The 16,271-nt window shown below is 38.1% G+C and overlaps 1 protein-coding gene across 1 annotated transcript in view; it reads left to right on the forward strand.

Annotated features, from left to right (window-relative positions):
- The window catches only part of LOC116879629 (putative uncharacterized protein ENSP00000383407), a 74,857-nt gene extending 62,139 nt beyond the window's left edge, over positions 1-12,718 (forward strand). The window contains exons 8-9 of the mRNA XM_032877987.1: positions 804-1,156; positions 12,659-12,718. Of these exons, the coding sequence (XP_032733878.1) occupies positions 804-1,156; positions 12,659-12,718 (413 nt within the window). The remainder of the gene's footprint in view (positions 1-803; positions 1,157-12,658) is intronic.
- The last annotated feature ends 3,553 nt before the right edge of the window (positions 12,719-16,271 follow it).

The raw sequence follows: 16,271 nt of genomic DNA on the forward strand, positions 1-16,271 counted from the left end.
TCTTCCTTTTCCAAATTATTTCACTGTGACAAACACTGTATGCATAAATCTCTTTATAGATTGATATTAGAAAAAAATTAGAATGCCAGTAGGATTTCATCCCATGTCCACTGAGATTTCATTTTCTTATGAAAGGAGAATATTTCATTTACTTCCTTATGCTGTTCTCTATACACATTACCTCAAAAAATTAAAAAATATGTAAGAATATAAGCACACCATATTATGTTAATATATATAGGGATTTTTTTAATTTGTAATTTTTCTTAAATATTTTTCAGTATACTATTTGCATGTGACTTTCAGTCATTGTAGTCCAACTGAATTTAATCATTATATACAGCTTCAAAATATTTGAGGTAAATCTGTCTTTACAAAACAAATCATTTACTATACAAAAGATTACTCTTTAAAGAACTGCAATTGTAGAGGTGCCTGGGTGGCTCTGTGGGTTAAGCCTCTGCCTTCAGCTCAGGTCATGATCTCAGAGTCCTGGGATTAAGCCCCACATCGGGCTCTCTGCTCAGCAGGGAGCCTGCTTCCCCCTCTCTCTCTGCCTGCTTCTCTGCCTACTTGCGATCTCTCTCTGTGTCAAATAAATAAATAAAATCTTTAAAAAATTTTATTAAAAAAAAAGAATTGCAATTGTAAATTATTTTGTGAAATTAAATGATTTCCTGTTTTATCCTGTGGTGTTCATTTCTACTATATAAAAGGAAATATAATAGTCATAATTTCTACCTGTGCAAAATTATTATTTTTCTTTGTCATTCAGAAGATTCTTATTTTTCTTTGTCATTCAGAAGATGAAGATGAAACATTGATTTTCTGTATGAAATTAGCCAGATCCCCAGAAAAGAAAATTAGTAATGTTAGCACAAGAGGAAAGGAAGAAATGGAGATTGGATGGGATTCTATTTCTGCATCACGGGCTAGATCCAGCACTTCAACTGGATGCAATTCAGCAGAAATGTTATCCCCCAACGAAGGTGAAGTTCAGATGTGGAACAGCTGGAAGCCTTTTCCAGAAAACCCTCTCTGGACATGTGTTGATTTCCCAATTGCCCAAATTGGACCCAGGAACAACTGTTTCCGCTGCCCTCACCACCCACAACTGAAGTCTTCTTATACAGATATGGATCTCCCACACTCTTGGGTAAGTTTGTAAACAAAAGAAATGTATCGCCTCATCTGGATGTTTTTACCAGCAGGAAAGAAACAGATAACGAAAATGCTAATCAGTCAAATTTATCAGTGTCAGGAAAGTTACTAGAACTCGAGTTGTCTTTCCAAAAAACAATGCAGCTCTCGTGACTTTTGCTATCACGTTACATGTGTGTCTATGTGTGTGTATGTGTGTGTGTGTGTGTGTACCTTGTGTTCAAATAATCTACTGCACGGTATTTTTTAGAGAATTTTTTTTTTTTAGTTGAAGGAAGACTTTGGCTGTTCATTCAAATCAAGATGTGGATTGAATTGTGTAAATCATTGCTGTGGTCACAGTCTCACTGACCAATAATAGCTAACTTAAATGAGAATTTTCTATGGGCCTGCCATTCCTCAAAGCACTTTATCATTTTATTTAAATTTCAAAACAACCCTGTAAGGTAGGGATGTTATTCTAATACCGATTCCCCCGTTTTACAGTTGAGAAAAATGAGGAACAAAAAAGTTAGCAACAGGTACAACGTCACAGAGCTAACAAAAAGTGGAGCCAAGATCTAGAATCTAGACAGTCATACGCTAAGGATCCTGCTTTTAGCTAATATATTATAGTGTTTCCCATATACTAAACTAGGCCCTAAAGCCATATGACTCAAGAGAAAGAGTATAGACTCTGGAGTTACAAAAAATTGGGTTTGGATTCAAGCTCTGCTACTTGTTTGGCTTGGCCAAATTAATTAAAAACTTTTACCCTAATTTTCTCAATTGTAAAATGGAAAGAGTAATATTAAATTCATGAGGTAGTTGAGAAACCAAAACTAGGTAACACAAATATCCTAGGACTTAAGAGTACTTTTTTTTCACACCTCGATTGTAAGTTACTTAAGGCGTGTATTTTGTACCTTTATTTCTCTACAGTTCATGGTCATTTGTGCTTGTAGTGACTGCATGGAACAACTTTGTGTTTCCAGGATCCCTACTCTACGCCATTTTGCTCTGAGAATCCATCTCGCACTAGACAGAGGCTATATTTCATGGTGCATTAGAGCTCTCTGAAGAGGCTTGGAGTCCTTTTCACCTTTCAAGACTTGTATATTAAGTTAGGTCTTTGCAGACTAGAGCTAAAGTCATCTGTGTTCAAAGTACCACATTAAATATTACAGGTGTCTAGTAGCAGACTTGGAACTGATAAAACTGTCCAACATTAGTTATTTTTAGGAACGTCTGTGCCACTTCCTTCGTCTTCATCTTCTCTTTTGGGGCCACTGGGCTTTGCTGACTTCTTCCTGGAGGACTTTCTTAGAGAGCACCTGGTAATATAATTCAGAACTACTTCTGAAGACTCCCCTTGACAGCTTCAGCGTCAGGGTCAAGAATAATGACTAGTTGGCAAGTAGCAAAGCTGTTGTATCAGTATCTAAATTCACATATTTAGAGCTTCTTTCAAGAGGAAATCTGGAGTTCTTAACTTGGCAGTTCTGGGTTTTAGCAGTCTGACTTCAATCTAACCGTTCAGTGTTGTCTATAACTCCTTGTGGATTTCCTGGGCAGGACTGCCGAACTGAATGATTTGCTTATTCCTAGTGACTGTCTTGTACTCTCCTGCCTCTCTGTCTTTGTGTTTATGTATTGGCCTCTGCCTAGCATGTTATTCTCACTTTTAACCATTACCCTATCCCTTAAGACTGGGATTACTTTGTTGTCCTTTAGGAAGACTTTCTGGGTCATGGCAGATAGAAGTAATTGCACCTTCCTTTGAGCTTCTAGAGAATGTAAGGGCATTATTCTTCCATTACATATTTATCGAATACATATTGGCATCATTGTACGCCAGTTTGCAATATTAGCACCGGGGATACAGAGCCAAACAATACATACGCTGCCCTCATCTTCACGTAACTTACCATACTCTACCTTATGGTAGAATGACTTCAGCATTTGTTTATTTTCTATAAGTAATTTATCTTTGTATCCTCCATGGTCCCTAGAATGTGACGGGTCCTAGATTAATATTTGAGCGGCATCTGCTGACTAAATAAATGGAGTTTGAGAAACCAATGGATTTTGTTTCCATAGATCTACGTATTTGTTCCCATTTTTCTGTTTTCATTTCAATCCAATTATACATAAACTCCGTTATTGTGTATGTGTATCTGTAAATGTGTGTCTAGATTTAATTATATATACATAGTAATGTTTTTCTTTTCTTTTGGTGGTGGTTTTGTTGATTTTAGTACATAACTAAATGATTAAGTAAATGAGTTTTATCTGCAGAAGGTCAGAGGTATCTGCAGAATACTCAGAATTTCAGATGATAATGCTCAGCATTTGTGACAGGAAAACCTCAATGGATTTGGAGCGAGAGTTCAAGAACATGCTAGAGTTAAATTGGTTTGGTAAATGTAATGAAACCACTTATACTCAGGGATTTGAGACACAGAATGAAAGAAGTTGGATGAGTGCAAATTATTATTTTTATATTCTACACATATATTCTATAATAATACCAAGTGAAAAATACCCAGTTTCATTTTAGCATAGCTGGTACTTTTTTCTGTAGTAATTGCAGGGTTATTATTTGGGTTATACTTTAACTTTCATTCTATAGAAGGTACAGAAGGCAAATGGTGTTGAGGGAAAAGTTGTGCTTCTGAAATGAGTGTTACTTACCATACATGACAGGTAGTCAGAGGTGACATTTTTGCAATTTTAAAGGGTAAAAGTGTGACCAGATTTTTTTTCTTAATGTACCAACATATGCAGATATGCTGGAGCTGAGCCAAAACCCCACATGTCAGGGAAAATGAAACCAATCCACAAAGACACTAGTTTCTCCTTGACTTCAGAAATTTAAGCAATAGTAGATTCCAGTGCCTTTGATCCTGTTACCAAAGCAGAGCTTTCAGGTGGCCTGCAACTGACTTGTCTTCCAGAAAGTTCTTATTCACCCTAGTCTGACTCCCTGTTAATCCCACTCAGGCTCATACTCTCAAAGCTGGTTCTGATAGAACTGGGTTTAATACCAACCAATTCTGACCTTACCAGCACAGGGAGCTTAGGCAAACTCCTCACCTTTTTTAACTCACTAATTCCAGTTCTGGACGTTACTATCAGACCCTGCTCATCCCCTCTCTTCTGAGTGACTCTTTGTGTACTGAAAACACCCATTTGTAAATCAAGGTTACCAGAATCTACCATGTGGGGCTGTTGGGAAGGTGAAAGAAAATAGTGCCAGGACTCAGGTGACAATAGATGATATTCATACAAAAACCGAGGAATCAAGAGGCTTATGCTGGACTTGGAAAGAAGCATCATTTTATTCAGTGGAGATACCATAAACAAACTGAAATCAGACAGGGGAATATATTATTTGTGGAGGGCTTTTCACAGAAGTCAACAGGAGGACAATGAGACGCACACAGATATTTAATGTGCAGTTTAGTTGTTTGCAAGGTCTGTGGGTTCTGGAGTGTGGGGAAAGATAAGTGATGATGGAACTGATATAAACTGAGAAAGGTAAAGGCCCGATTTGTGAAAGTATATACTCCACGAGAGAAGTGTGAAAGGAAAAACTACTTAAGGATGCAGGGTTTTTTTCCATATCTGAGATGAGTGGTGTGGAGAGGGGATTTCAGATACATTTAGGAAAGGTAATAGTGGAGGTAACCAAAAATAATATGTGAAGCCGAGTGTTTACAATCAGTTTAGGAGGAGAGTGATTGAAGGGTACTTATGATGAAGCTCTGCGTGCTAAGAACTTGAAACATCTTAACAAAAGAGGAAAGTGAGTCCGAAGAAACTTGGTTGGGAAGAAGGGCAAGAAAGAACAAAATGGGTATGCTGCGAAGGAGAAGAGACCGTCCTTTAATAGAATCTTATTTTTTGTAATATAAAGAAATGGAAGTAATCTTGACATGAAAAGGGGGAGCAAATATACATTTTTTTCCCTGTGTATGTCTAAAATATTTTATAAAAAATAGTGTGATACACTTAAGAAGTGATAATAGCAAAAGCTCTTTCAGGAAGAAGGGAAGACAAAGGCCTGAAATAACAGAACAGAGAGACCCAAGTGCAGGATAATTCAAATACAGTGTGAATAGAAAAGTAATAATGAGAATTGGATAAAAATCAAAGAAAAGCAAGGATTATATACAGAATCTCAAGGTGAGAAAATTAACAGAGCTCTACTTAAAGCATCTTAAAGTACACAAGAAGAGGATGAGAGGAGTGGAGTACTAAGGTCTTGCTGGAGTAGTACGTGAACTTGTCACAACTATGCCAGAAGAGAAAGCATGGATAATGGAACATTTCTACAGGGAACTATTTGTTTCAGTGAGAGGAACAGGATGTAGGCTAAAGCTTACCAAGAAATAAAGGAACAAAATATTTTACAGTTAACCTTTTTTTTTTTTTTTTGAAGATTTTATTTGTTTATTTGACAGACAGAGATTGTAAGTAGGCAGAGAGGCAGGCAGAGAGAGAGAGGGAAGCGGGCTCCCTGTTGAGCAGAGAGCCTGATGCGGGGCTCGATCCCAGGACCCTGTGATCATGACTTGTGCTGTAGGCAGAGGCTTAACCCACTGAACCACCCAGATGCCTCTACAGTTAACATTTCAATTCAAATGGAGAATAGGGGAAACTAATTATTGACATGGGAAAATGCTCCTAGGACCCCTAGACCCATCGCTGAATTGTATAAGAGTTTTTACACTGACCAAGAAAACTACTGATCTGTGGGAAAGAAGTGACCAAAGCAGGATAAGCTGTTTGTGGGCCTCTTCTACCTTCTCTATTCTCCACCTTGGCAATCTCTTCCAGTCTATCTGACCCTGGTGTGTTTCCTTCAATCAGCATGACGTGTCATTACCAGATTAATTTACTTGACTAATCTACCTGATTAATGATTCCAAAGCTCAAATCTGATGTTACTGCTCCCCTCACAAACCTTTAAATATCTCCCCAACACCGACAGGGTCAAATGCAAATTCATTCACCTAATCTGCCCTCTTAACTAGATCCCCACAAGTCTCTTTCACGGACACACTCTGCTGTCAGCAAGGTGGTACCAAACACAATGATTTGCCTCATTTAGTCCCTCCTTTCTTCTCTGCCTATTTGATGAATAGTATGGAAGTTTAAAAGTGTAGATGGAGAAGTAAGAATCCATGATGTACACTTTGAAGAAAAAAAATGTATGTGAAATAGAATGACGATTGAGAGCACCAGTAAAAAGACAATAAGAAAACACAGGGTTCAGAAAGAAAAGACATGTTAATTTCATGGATTCTACCATTTTCTTTGTACATTAGTGATGTCAGACTCCTACCAAAGAGCCTCTGTGGTCCCACGGAATAAGACATTCTAAGAAGACTGCTCACAAATCCACCCAGAGGGAGGCAGTCTCTGAACCATCCATGCATAATTTCTCATTGTTGCATGCCCTTGTGTTCAACTGTGAAAGCAAAACCCATTTGTTAGAACAGCTTAAAACTTTTATCTGCTGACACTGGAATTATGGTAGTATGGAAAGTGAACATGGATTCAATGAATAGATTTGGACAACCCGTGAAAAGGAAGGCAGAGTAAATGATAATCGAGACTGAGGAAATCAAAAGGAAAAATAGAAAAATGTGATACAAAAATACCAAAAGATAGCTATACTTACTACACGCCGCACTGAAACTGATGAACTTGAGAATTGGGATTCTAAAAATAATTTTAAAAGCTTCAATGAACAAGAACGAATAATGAATTATGAATATTTTACATGACAGAATTTTAACTGCAGCCAGGATAATGTTTGGTGGAAGGCGAATTAACATTCACCCAAGAGAAGTGTTTGAAAAATAGGAGATGTTGCAACGGCTTATTGATTCCTTCATTCCTTCATTCATTCACTCATTCACTCCTGAGCAAATTCACGTTAAGTGCCTCCTGAGCCACTTTGTATATGAGTGTACAAGCTTAGAAGTGTGTATGTGGGGGATGGCCAGTCCATGGTTTCATATTTATAATGAGAGCTTATGGGTTAAGAGGCAAGTCAAAAAGGAAGAGAACAAATAATCACAATCCTTGGTATAAAAATTCACTAGGATAGCAAACACACTGCAATACTTACATACATAAAATGATCCTGGAGAAGATCTTGCAAGACATACATTTTACATTAAAAAAAAAAAAGAGCTTATATTTCTTATGCTCCACAAATAAGTGAAACCACGGAGGACATGGGGAGATGGAGAAGAGAAGTGAGTTGGGGGAAATTGGAGGGGGAGATGAACCATGAGAGACTATGGACTCTGAAAAACAATCTGAGAGTATTGGAGGGGCGGGGGATGGGAGGTTGGGTGAGCCGGGTGGTGGGTATTAAGGAGGGCACGTATTGCATGGAGTACTGGGTGTGGTGCATAAACAATGAACTCTGGTACACTGAAAAGAAATTTAAAAAATTAAAAATTTTAAAAAAAGAGCTTATAGAAGAAACAAATTACGGGAGATTGTAAAGGTACAAGGTATCAAATTAATGGAAATTCTTTAGGTTGAGTTTGAGGAAAGTAAGTTGTCAATGTACATAAAATTATTAAATATCATTTCTAATAAAATTGTATATAACAAGAATAAATATAAAATGAGAAAATGTAATTTCTCCGAAAGTGTGAAGTATTATTCTCCAAGTCCAGGATAACTAGAGATATTATTCAGTTAGACTTTTGAGGCAGAATAATGAAGAACGAAAATCAGTCTGATCATTTGATTCGTGGGTAGCTTTTCCCAGTTACACTAACCGCATGCCTTTCAGTGAGAATAGCAGATCTGTGATCTGCTTCTAAAGCTGTTAGAGAAACGAAGAATCCTTCTCCTTCATGAGTTGCCCTAGGGTTTTACCCAACTTTTCCCTTGGTTTTGTTTTGTATTGTAACCCTGTGCTTGCTTACTGAAATGCATCAGATTAGGGGGAAAGTTGAATTGGCGCTTCTGAAAATAAGACCTTTCTAGTGTCATCATGAAATATTTGTCATTTAGAATTGTTCTTTTGATAATGAAATAGGATCCATGATAATCAGTTATAACTACATTTTGGTTTCCACAAGAAAGCTGAAATTTTTTTCACTGGCTCCTCAAATGAGAGGACAAAAAACATCAGTCCGATGGGGATCCAGTTATGCTCATTGACCATGGGACACCCAAATCTCCTTCTTCATTAGGACCTACCTCTTGCTTGGTTCAAAAATAAAGAAATCACTAAAGCGGAATATCAACCTTTGGAAGTAGAGAAGCTGAATATTAAAACACCGTATATAATGAGCCTCAGAAAACACTCCAAGTGTCGGTAAATTTTCTTTTGTGGCAGAGAAACAAGCTCAGAATTTGAATTTTTGCTAAGCAAACTAAAGACAAAAGTCATACTTGAGTGTGTAGTGTGGTATGTTGGAGGCCATGTTAGACATCAGAGGAGCACAGGCTGAAGCCAGGAGCATCACATGGGAGTTCAACTCTCACTTACTAGAATCACTGTGGGTCAGGTTGCTTAATCTCCAGGGTCTTCTGCCTCCTCATCTTGAGAATGAAGGAGAGCTATCTATTATTTTTAAGATCTTATTTTAATTTTTATGTTCAATGTTTGGGGCTATGCGGACACACTGAGGGTGATGAATTCTATGTACAAAAAAAAATCAATGCATACAGATTTTCTCTCAGCTGTGTCAAACCAGCTCTTTTTTCACTCTTCAGATGACCACTGGTGACCTTATTTCTATCATTTTTTTTTTCCCCTAAGCTATTTTAGGTTTGGGTTTGTTTTCTTTTCCCTAACCATACTTCCTCTGTCCCAGCTACTTCCTCTCTCTCTCTCCCTCATGTTCTGAACCAGCAACTATGTATGTGAATGTAAACTTCACTTGAGACTCAGCCAAGTTCTCCTGGCCATGCAAATTTCTTCATGAACCCAAATGTCTACATTTCCATTCTCAGAAGCTAAGAAGGCTTCTGTCATCCACAAAGAACATTTTCAACGTCATTTCAGAGGACTGAATTTTGCTTTGAAAAATGGGTGGGAGAAGTTGAAGTAAGACTGTAAAGAGGGGAGCAGAAGGGCAGGCGCTGTGGCGGCTGGGTGGCTCAGTCAGTTAAGCGTCAGCCTTCAGCTCAGGTCATGATCTCAGGACCTTAGGATGGAGCCTCGCATCAGGCTCACTGTTCAGTGGGGAGTCTGCTTCTCCCTCTGCCTCTCCCCCTCTCCCTCCCCCAGTGACTTGTGCACTCTCTGTCACTCACTCTCTCTCTCTCAAATAAATAAATAAAATCTTTAAAAGAAGAAAGAAGAACAACAGGGGCTATGCAGGGTAAAGGAGTGCTGGGTTGGAATGAGATGTCCTCTTTTGTCACCACCACTTACCACATACACACACATGCCCTAGGTGCCACCTTGAGTGGTTCATGCCGTTGAGATCTTGTTCTGACCAGGCAGGCACGTCCACATAATGATGATCATGGTTTCCATTGACTTAGCACTTGGCCATGTTTCAGGTGCTTTTATGTATGTGTGCTTTCTGTCATGATTCATTAAGGTGGTATTATTGCTCCCATTTTTATGATTAAAAACCTGAAGCTCAAAGAGGTTAAATAATTCCTGCAATGTAATAGCAGGTGGCAGAGCTGTATTTTTAAGCTATTATCTGTAAGAGTCCAAAGTTTTCCTGCAAAGATCATGGCTTTGTAAGGTCTGAGACTAGGCTGATCACTTACCTATGCTTTTCTCATTTGTGAAAATGAAGACACTAGTTCCTACCTTGCAGTATAAAATGAAATGATCCATGTGAAAGAGTCAACTCAAGGTAGGGGCTTAATAGCTTAATAAATAGAGTCCCTGCCTTCAAGGTACAATATAACTTTTCTCATATTTTACTTTATACTAGCTCTGTGAATTAGGCAAAGCATTACTGTCATCTTACACGTGGAGTAATTGAGGCACAAGAAGGGTTATGTGAGTTACCTGAGGTCCCACATTAGGTGATGGCAGATACGGAACATCAACCTTCTAACTCTTAGTCCAGACTTTCCTTATCAGTAAGTTGTCTTTAAGTTTTGTTTTTTGATTTTCAGCAGAAAGATACAAAAACAAAAGAAAGAAACAGTACAGGGAAGGAATTCTATGTGTGCTGGAGCCAAATAAGCCTGGTTTTGACTTGTAGCCGCACTGCTTACCATGTGACTAAACCCCTTGATTTCTCTGAGTTTTGGTTTCTTATCTATTAAATAAACAGAATGAAGATTTCTTTGGGGAGTTCTTGTGAGAATTGGATGTAAAGTGTTTCGTTGTACCAGATACCCAGTTGGAACTTAAGAAGAGCTACTACTTTTAGTGACAAATACTACTATTTAATTATAATGTACAATTATGTGTTTATAATTATTTATCCTTTGCTCAGTGAATACAGTGTAATGTCCATGGTATCAGGTATTGCCTGGGCTGTGGGGCCACAAAGATGGCTAAGACACAAACTTGGTATAGAGTCCCACCATCAATAATTCTCTGTGATATCATAAGAGATAATGTATTAAATGTATATTACTAGCTTTCACTGATTTTTAGGATTTTTTTAAATCATTTGCCCAATTTTGTCCCTGGAGATAAGAAAGCCAGAAATGCCTAGTTCAAATGTACACAATATGGGTAGGATGAAACTCTACTTTTAGCTTCCCAGGGCTGCCCTAGTGACCTCCACCATGCAGACAAAAAGGTGTGGGGGTGCCTGGATGGCTCAGTCAGTTAAGCATCTGACTTCAGCTTAGATCATGATCTCAGGGTCCTTGGGCTCCTCAATCAGCAGGGGATCTGCTTGTCCCTCTGCCTTCCCTCACCCATTCTCTCTCTCTCTCAAATAAATAAATAAAACTTTAAAAAAAAAAGAAAAAAAAGAAAAAGAAGGTGGGCCTGGGGATGTATGTGCTGTGCTTACCATTGCCCATTTCTGACTTCCCAAATTATCACCATTATTAACAGCATGTTACTTACATAAAATTATTTTAGCTTTTAAAGTCCCCTTTCATATATTTATCATAGCCATATCACATATGCATTTCATGATATTTTATTTCAGAGTCAGGATATCACTCTCAGGCATAATTCACCTTTTTAAGGAGAGAATGAAAAGCAAAGGAAAAGAAATTCATGCTCCCTCTCCTTTCTAGGAAGTTGTAAAAGCAACTGGTTGAATTCACTCAAAAAACCCATATGAATGAATAAGATCCTTCTGCATCTTGGTTCCTAGCTATTAAATACAACTGTACTGATAAATGGTTGGGTTAGAAATACGGCCTTATTGCAGCCTACCTTAAGCCCAACCGGAACTGAAGCCTACATTTCATTCATAGAAAGGGATTTTTAGCCAGGGCACAAAATGGATTAAGTTCAAGAACTTGTTTATTCATTCCCTAAACAATTTGTTTTGGAATATTTACATTAAGGAGGATAAAATGTTGGGTGGAAGCAGGTACTATGAATCTCATGAGTCCAATGAGAGACAAACCATAGAAATAATCAGACAAACATGAAGTGAAAACTTGGGCAAGGGCTGTGAGAGCTCCATGGATCGGTGAAGGCCTATGATAAACAGATTTGCTTTCGTCAAGGAGTTGGGAAAAACTTACAGGGGTAGTGATGATTGGACCGAAATTTGATGAAAACAGTGGGAGTTAATTAGCCAAAGTTAGCGAGGTTGTGACATGGATGAGGAGAGCTGGGGGAGAGCATGGAGATGTGGTACAAGGTAAGTCTGAGGAAGGAGTCAAATCACTATGGCTTAATTGCTTACCCTAAGTTTTGTCTCCTGTGCCCCCAAAGCAGCGGGAAGCACTACAAGAAGTGTTTTAAGCCAAAGGCTTGTTTTTGTTGTTTGTTTGGTCCTTCTTTGTTGAAGGTGGGAGATGTGTGCCGAAGCTTATATTTTGAAAAGATCCTTCTCCATAGTGATGAGACTAGACTGGGGCGGAAGTAGGGGCAAGATGATGGTGATGTGAACTGTGGCAGTGGAAAGAAGAGATCAATGAAAAGCTCTCGGGCTCATAGACGTATGTACCCAATGTACACCATTCTCCAAACGAAAGAAATGTCCCTTTTGAAAGTCATCTTTTGTGATGCAAACTGAAAAGTTTGCCACAGACGACAGCAGAGATGCGACAGAGTGACATGACTGTACATTCCAAATCCTTTAATTTTTAAAACTCAGAAGCTCAGAGCCACCACGGTGACTTAATGGAATCATTACCAATGGATAAGGACATGTCATCCATCTGCTTCCCCTCATTCCACTTGGACATAGGCCATTGTTTCTACAAAGAGTGGCTTGGAGCCATGCAAGGTTTCAAGGGAAATTGGCCTTTCGGGGGGGCATACGAATAGATAATGCATATTGCCACCATAAAATCTCTAATGAATATTAAGGGTGGATTTCATTTGTGGTGATTGAAAGGAACTCATAAATTCTCTCTCTAGGATGCGGGAATTTTTTCCTCCCTGTGGAGAGATTTAATGGATTTGCGGCATTTTGAATGATTTGGCAAGAAATCAGAGGTACCTGTGCAGTCACCCACAAAGGGCACTTAGCTTCTTGCATGTGATAGTCATCCCCACAAAATATTTTCTGCAAGAACCCAGAGTGATTGATGCAACCCACCGTAAGTCATGACAAGGTGTCAACTGAAAAACTGGAAAAAGAAGTGGTTAAAGACACCGCAGCTTTAAAAACAAATTTGACTTTTAGAGAAGGGTTATTTCCTTTTAGAAAAAAAAAAAAAAGTTAGACCTGCCACTTGCAAGAAATTTAGATTAGTTGTTTGTGGCAAGGGCCATCATACTTTGAGGCCACTGAGAGCTCCTACTGCTCTCTGTGTGGAGTAGATTAAACTGTTCCCACACAATGATAAATATATTGCAAAGAGCTATAACAGGAATACAGTAAGTTGTAGAACTTAATGGCACAACTTCCAGTTAAAACAATATTCTTAGGGTTTCTTTGGCCAGTTCCCATTTTATGTGTGCTATTTTTGATAAGTTAATTTTTTACATTTGCAGAATCAATATCTTTCAAAGCTTTATAGGATTGAGGAAGAGAATTAGAGGCATGAGTTCCAGAGAGATTTGCTAGCTGTGTGGCCCTGGGGTAACAGACCCCATTCTGGAAAATGTAAAGATAATCTATTAAAAAAAAAAAAAAAAGCAGATGAGGATTATGATTAAAAATACCATCAGCTCTAAACATTCCGTGTGTGTGGAAGGAAAATGGGGAAAATGCCCAAAACAGCAAGGACTCCAAAGGCATTCAGATTGTACTATGAAATGTGACAGATGATCTATTTTTAGAGAAAGTAATTTTTAATCTTTTTAATGCTGGAATTTCAATACTTGAAGTAAAAAGAGTTCTGGGTAATTTTGTTTTATTGGAATAGTGTATTTCTTTGTGAAATGAATCAAGGATCTTGCTTTCTTATCCCATGAATTAGATACTCTGAAGGAAGTTAACCCAAATGCCCTGCGTCCTACTTACATGAAGAAATTGTTACTATGATTTAAGACACTGATTCCTTTTTGATGCTAGCTAGCGAAGCTTGGCTCAGTGGGGAAATTTTTCTAAGTGTGGAATTAGTTCTCAATTAGGCTTCCCTTGGGTGGGAAATGTCTTCATTTGTGAAGATTCCGGTTTAGAAGACAAGCCAGATGGTATAGGCTATAATTTCCTTAGCTGTAAAAAGTAAATGGATAAGACTAGGTAACCACCAAGATCTCTTTCAGGGACAAATATTTATGAATCAACTTTGTGAAGGAATAAATAACTGTTGAAGATTATATTAAGTCATCGTCTTGGGGATGGGACTTAATTCCCGTGAAAATATTCCTGAACTTAGAACCTTATATTTTAAAAAGATAATATGGTAAAAACCTATTACCCAGTTTTATATAACTGGGTAATGTATAGTGTTTTAACTTGGGTGTCTTGTTATTGCTCACTTACTAGAATTCAATGCTATTTGGATCTGAAAGGCTGATATAGTTTCATTTATGAGAGGGACTTAGGGAGCTCATTCTAGATGAGAATCAGAGGCCTTGGAAAACTGAAGGTTTAAAGGAGAAAAATGACACTGGAAGAAAGAAGCACAGCACATGTGATGATTTCAAGTAAAAGGTGTTTCACAATTTTGCTAGAATATTATGTCCTAAAACTGTATTTCTCGATGTGTGGTTCCGTGAACCAAGGGCATCAGAATCACCTAAGGCATTTGTTACTAAGGTCTACCTATGCTAGAATTACTGAATTGGATTTTCTAGGATGGGCATTCTCTGATAAGCTCCACAGGTGATAGTTTTATGCTCACCAAACTTTGAGAATCACCTCTGAGTAGAAGAAAACAATTCATGGTTCCCTGATTTTCCAATTTAATCTTCACCTAACCAAAAGTCTTTTTGAGCGATGACAGATATTTAACTTAATTTGATTTAGTAAGAAGACTACCCTGTAAAGTAGATAATTCAATTTTCCAAAAGAGACGGTAGGGCTCTGAGGATTGAGGAATTTGTCCAAGCCCTGTTCCAGGGCTAGGAGTTCAAAGCCTTCGGAATCCCATTCCTGTAAGATCGTTACATCACTTTAGGGACCTCATGCTCAGAACACAGCAAAGGAATGCACTGGGCCGCCCTTGGGAACTCTCAGTACTCAAAGCCCATGTGATCATCCTGCTTAAAAGTGTACAGAGCCTCTAATGGGTGCACCTGATAAATCCCCAGAAGTAGTTCAGTGCTTTCCAAAGTGACTTGGTGAAAACTCCCATCAGAGAGTGTTGGGGCTTTTGATAAATCATAGAACAGAAAAATCCCCAGATAAAGGATAACAAACCACAAGGCCACTTACCCTGTATCTTCCAGATTTTGTAAAATGCTTTTGAATATAAATAACTCCTTGATTATGATACATTTTTCCTTAGTAACTGTGTAAATGGAATCTGATTTTCTTAATTAGATCATAGTTCTGTTCTTTCAAGCTTAACATCCAAGATGAATTAAAAACCATTTGCCCAATTCCTTTTTTCAACTTTCTTAAAATTATGGGTAACTTTTTCTTTCCTATGCTGCCATTTTCCAACCCTCTTTTCTGCCAACTCCTCCTCAGTATGGATGTTATAGTGGGTTACTTCCCTATGGTTCTAGTACTCATAGAACTCTCTCCCAACACTTCTGTATGATCTAACGCCCCGAACACAACACTCTATCCAGTCACTGAGGAGAAAAAGTCATCCCCTGTCAGAGGGTTAAAGAAAATGTCCCAGGACTGCGAAGCATGCAACCCAGTTACTTTAGTATTTCCAGTATAATTTGGTCATGATCTCGAAATCCTATGATGTTTGAGCCAAGGTGATGGGATTGGAAGGGATCTCAAGGTAGTGTGTGCATGTATATCAGAGTGTGTGTTGCTTTGCATCAAATGACATTAGCACAACTCAAAAAGAAACGTGTGAAAAAGGTTTCATTTGATTCACCATAGCCAACCCCCATCTGTCTTTATCTTTCTTCTAAACCAGTAAATTGTAAGTGGCGTTATACAGCGGTAGTCATATGTGATGAAATAGGGTTGTTGTTTTTTTTTTTTTTAATGTTCCTTTAAATGTCAGAATAGGTTGTGGGAAATGAAACTCACTGGTGTTAAATGGTAACAAAACTGATGATTTTGAAATATTTATGTTAAAAGGCTTTTTGAAATTGAGTACTTAGCTTCTGTAATGTGCTTTTCCTGACAGTCTGCAACCCTTGGATATCTTTATTCACCACAATTAGTAAATTTGATGGCTGTATTTATTGTGCATTAATTCAGTTCTGATGAAAGTGGAGAAAAGTCTCCCTTGACTAAAATACAATTGAATTCAAATTCAACCAAAGGAACCGCAGTGCAAATGTGGTTACTGCCAATGAGTTGTCAACCAAAGCAAGTGTGGCCTTTGTATCTGAGAAAATTGTTAGAAAGGTGAGGTTACAGCTTGATCAGTAACAAAAACAGGACTAATTAAAAAGTCAGTGTGCATATATGAAACTGGAAGTAAGTAAATTATGGTATGTCCCT

This window comes from Lontra canadensis, unplaced genomic scaffold (assembly GCF_010015895.1).
Source record: "Lontra canadensis isolate GAN:19392208 unplaced genomic scaffold, GSC_riverotter_1.0 scaffold62, whole genome shotgun sequence".
Classification (NCBI taxonomy): domain Eukaryota; kingdom Metazoa; phylum Chordata; class Mammalia; order Carnivora; family Mustelidae; genus Lontra; species Lontra canadensis.